The sequence below is a fragment of the Pseudorca crassidens genome, chromosome 18 (genome assembly GCF_039906515.1).
Source record: "Pseudorca crassidens isolate mPseCra1 chromosome 18, mPseCra1.hap1, whole genome shotgun sequence".
NCBI classification, from domain to species: Eukaryota; Metazoa; Chordata; class Mammalia; order Artiodactyla; family Delphinidae; genus Pseudorca; species Pseudorca crassidens.
This window is the reverse complement of record NC_090313.1, coordinates 34031093-34033960: the sequence shown is the minus strand read 5'-3', so window position 1 is coordinate 34033960 and position 2868 is coordinate 34031093. Positions and strand designations below refer to the sequence as shown.

Here is a 2868-nt window from a genome sequence, read left to right as displayed (position 1 = left end):
GATTGGTTGACTTTTAAACAAAGACACTAGTCGCCGTCTGATTGGTTGGACGGTTGCGGGGGGGGGGGTCAGCAGGCGTAATTACAGAAGCGAGAGCGTAATTACAGAAGCGAGAGCGGCTGGTTAAGTTTCGGTTTCCTGAGGTTTTGTTTCTTAATTGGAAATACTTAAGGCAGGGCCATGGTCGCAAAAAGAAATAGTGCAAACAGGAGGACTGATGCAACCCTAGCAGTGCTGCGGCCTCCACCAGCCCAACGGCAGGGCGGCGGGAGGCTGTGTGCCCAACTTCAGGCGGCGCTCCCAAATGTGGCAAGCCCAGCGCCGCGCCCTGGAATGGTCCTTTTTCGGCCCTTCTCCTCCGGAAAGAACAGAAAAGAAATTCTAGGAAAAGCACAAATTGAATGCAGGGCGTCAACTCAGTCCTATTCCCACCAAAGTTGAACATAGCCCCCTCATTCCCCCCTTTCTCATGAACCAGAGGAGCCAATCTTGGGTCCTCAAGGCTCCGTTTCTTCAATTTCTGAGGCCTCGCAGGGCTGATATTGTGTTCTTAATATCATTAGCTGGACTGTATTTATTCTTTCGCGAACAAAATTCATGACTTTACTGAGTATACCGGGGCCTATAGTGAGGAGGAGAAGGAGGCATAGTAGAGGGCCCAGGATGGGGAGGAGGAAGGGGAGCATCCCATGAAATCCTGACCAAAGGGGATTATCCGCTAATTCTTGCCGGCGGCGAGCTAGGTCTTCCTGGAGCTGGTGGATCTTGTTTCTTACAATGCCTGATTTATTTGCATAGAAACAACATTTTTCTTTTAGGGCGAGGCATATCCCACCCTGTTCAGCTGTCAGCAAGTCTAAGCCCCTCCTATTCTGTAGGACCACCTCGGCCAGCGAATCTAATTGGTCCTGTAAGTCCTGAATGGTCCCAGAGAGAGTTTCTACATCTTCTATTAATTGCCTAGACAGCTGACTATAGGAGTGAAGGGAGACCCCAAGACCTGTACTCCCTGTGGCCACAGCTCCTGTAATTCCTAATCCTACCAGAAGAGGTAGGACTGTAATGGTTCGTTTGGTTCTCCCTGCCCAGAGGTCAAAGCTGGGAATGGGCAATGGGGTGTCTCCCGAGATCAGGTCTACATTGGGGAGGAGGGTGGCCAGGGTGCAGACCCCTGTCCAATTCGGGGGTAAATAGGTGTATGCTAGGTTATTTCCACAGACAAAGACAGTGGTATTAGGACTACAGAGGGAGGAGTTCACGGGGATATATTGACTACATCCAGTGGATGAAAGGATTCCCAAGTCAATACTGGCGTTAGAGAGGGAATCGTTCTTGACAAAGCATGAGGTATTAAAGGTGGTTGAAAATTTTGAAAATTGTATGGGGAACGGCTCGGGGAGTGAAGTAGGGTTACATCGTTCGCTGATATTTAAATTGGCGAAGGTGGGGATGGCTATAGGGCGGGGCGGTCCTTGAGGAAGGCAGAGCCAGCAATCCTGTGCTAAGTTGGGGTTGGTGGTATTCAAAAGCGCAAAAGTAGCTTCTAGTATGGACATGGTCTGGGAGTCCAATTCAGAGGGATCGACCTTAGGGAGAATTAGGGGGTGGTAGCTGAGCTGTGGGTACAGATGCCGATAGGCCTCTTCTATTTGTCTTCGGGTTTCTATCTGGCGCACTGCGTCCTGGGGCCCCCCACCGTCTGACATATGTGTGGGGGCCCTGGTATTCCAGCATACCGGGGTCCCGGGGGTGCCAGTGCATCCAGCCTGAAGGTATTTATTATCATCACTAATGGTGGGGCTTTTATTATTCTGTAGTATGGCTGTGAAATAAGTCTTGTTATTGGCCCCTATACGTTGCTGGTAAGAGGAATAGCACATGCTATGCATTGATTCCTGGAAGGTAGAACAGGGGCAAGTAGCTCGAGGGGGGAGTGGCTTAGGCTTATGGTAGCATTGCCAGCTTTGAGAGGCCCCGGTAACCCTATATTCCTGAACAAGATACGCAGTTATGCCCCCGCAGTCCTGCATATGAGTATACCCTCGGGGAACAACAGGAGTCTCCATAGTACCTCCCCTGCACTCGCACGGTGCACCATATAGTAGTTGTATTAAAGTATTCTTATTGGGGGGAGGGCCGAATCCTCCCCTCGTGGCGCGAGGGTTGAGGGTTAGGACTATCATTAGGGCTATCAGCAGTACCTTGGTCATCATGGGAGAGGGTACGGCGCAAAGTCAGTTTGAGGGGATTGTTCTTACTCCGGTCAACAGTCCAGGTGACGTCAGCTTTAGTGGACTTGATGAGGTCAGAAAATGGGTCCACCGGCTTGACGTGTGTGTAATGGATCCAGGCAGCTATGCTGTCCACCTTGATGGCTGTCGGCGTTGTCAGGATGATCTGGTAAGGTCCCTTCCACCTGGGTTCTAGGGTCTCTTGTCGATGGCGTTTGACAAGGACCCAATCACCTGGCCGGAGCTGGTGTGGAGTAGGTGGGGGTCCTGTTGCATATAGCTCTTTTAGTTTGGGCCAGATTGTCTCGTGTATCCGCTGTAAGGCTTGGAGGGAAGACAGGAGATTATTTTCTGGGTCCAATTGGATAAGGTTAGTCTTTAGATTAGGGATGATAGGAGGAGGCCTACCATGCATTATTTCGTAGGGAGTAAATCCTAGCTTATAGGGGGAATTTCCCACCCTAAACAGAGCGTAGGGGAGTAGGACTACCCAGTTAGCGCCAGTCTCCATGGTCAATTTAGTCAAGGTCTCTTTTAGAGTTCTATTCATCCTTTCTACCTGTCCTGAACTCTGGGGGCAGTATGCACAATGTAATTTCCAATTAGCCCCAAGTATGGAAGCCAGATCCTGACTTAC

General features: G+C 50.3%; 1 protein-coding gene across 1 annotated transcript; it reads right to left on the bottom strand.

Moving 5' to 3' along the window:
* Positions 1-497: 497 nt before the first annotated feature.
* LOC137211050 (syncytin-1-like) lies at positions 498-2066 on the bottom strand. Its single transcript, XM_067713184.1, has one exon. It carries the CDS (start codon positions 2064-2066, stop codon positions 498-500), a length of 1569 nt encoding a protein of 522 aa, XP_067569285.1.
* Between the last annotated feature and the right edge of the window lie 802 nt (positions 2067-2868).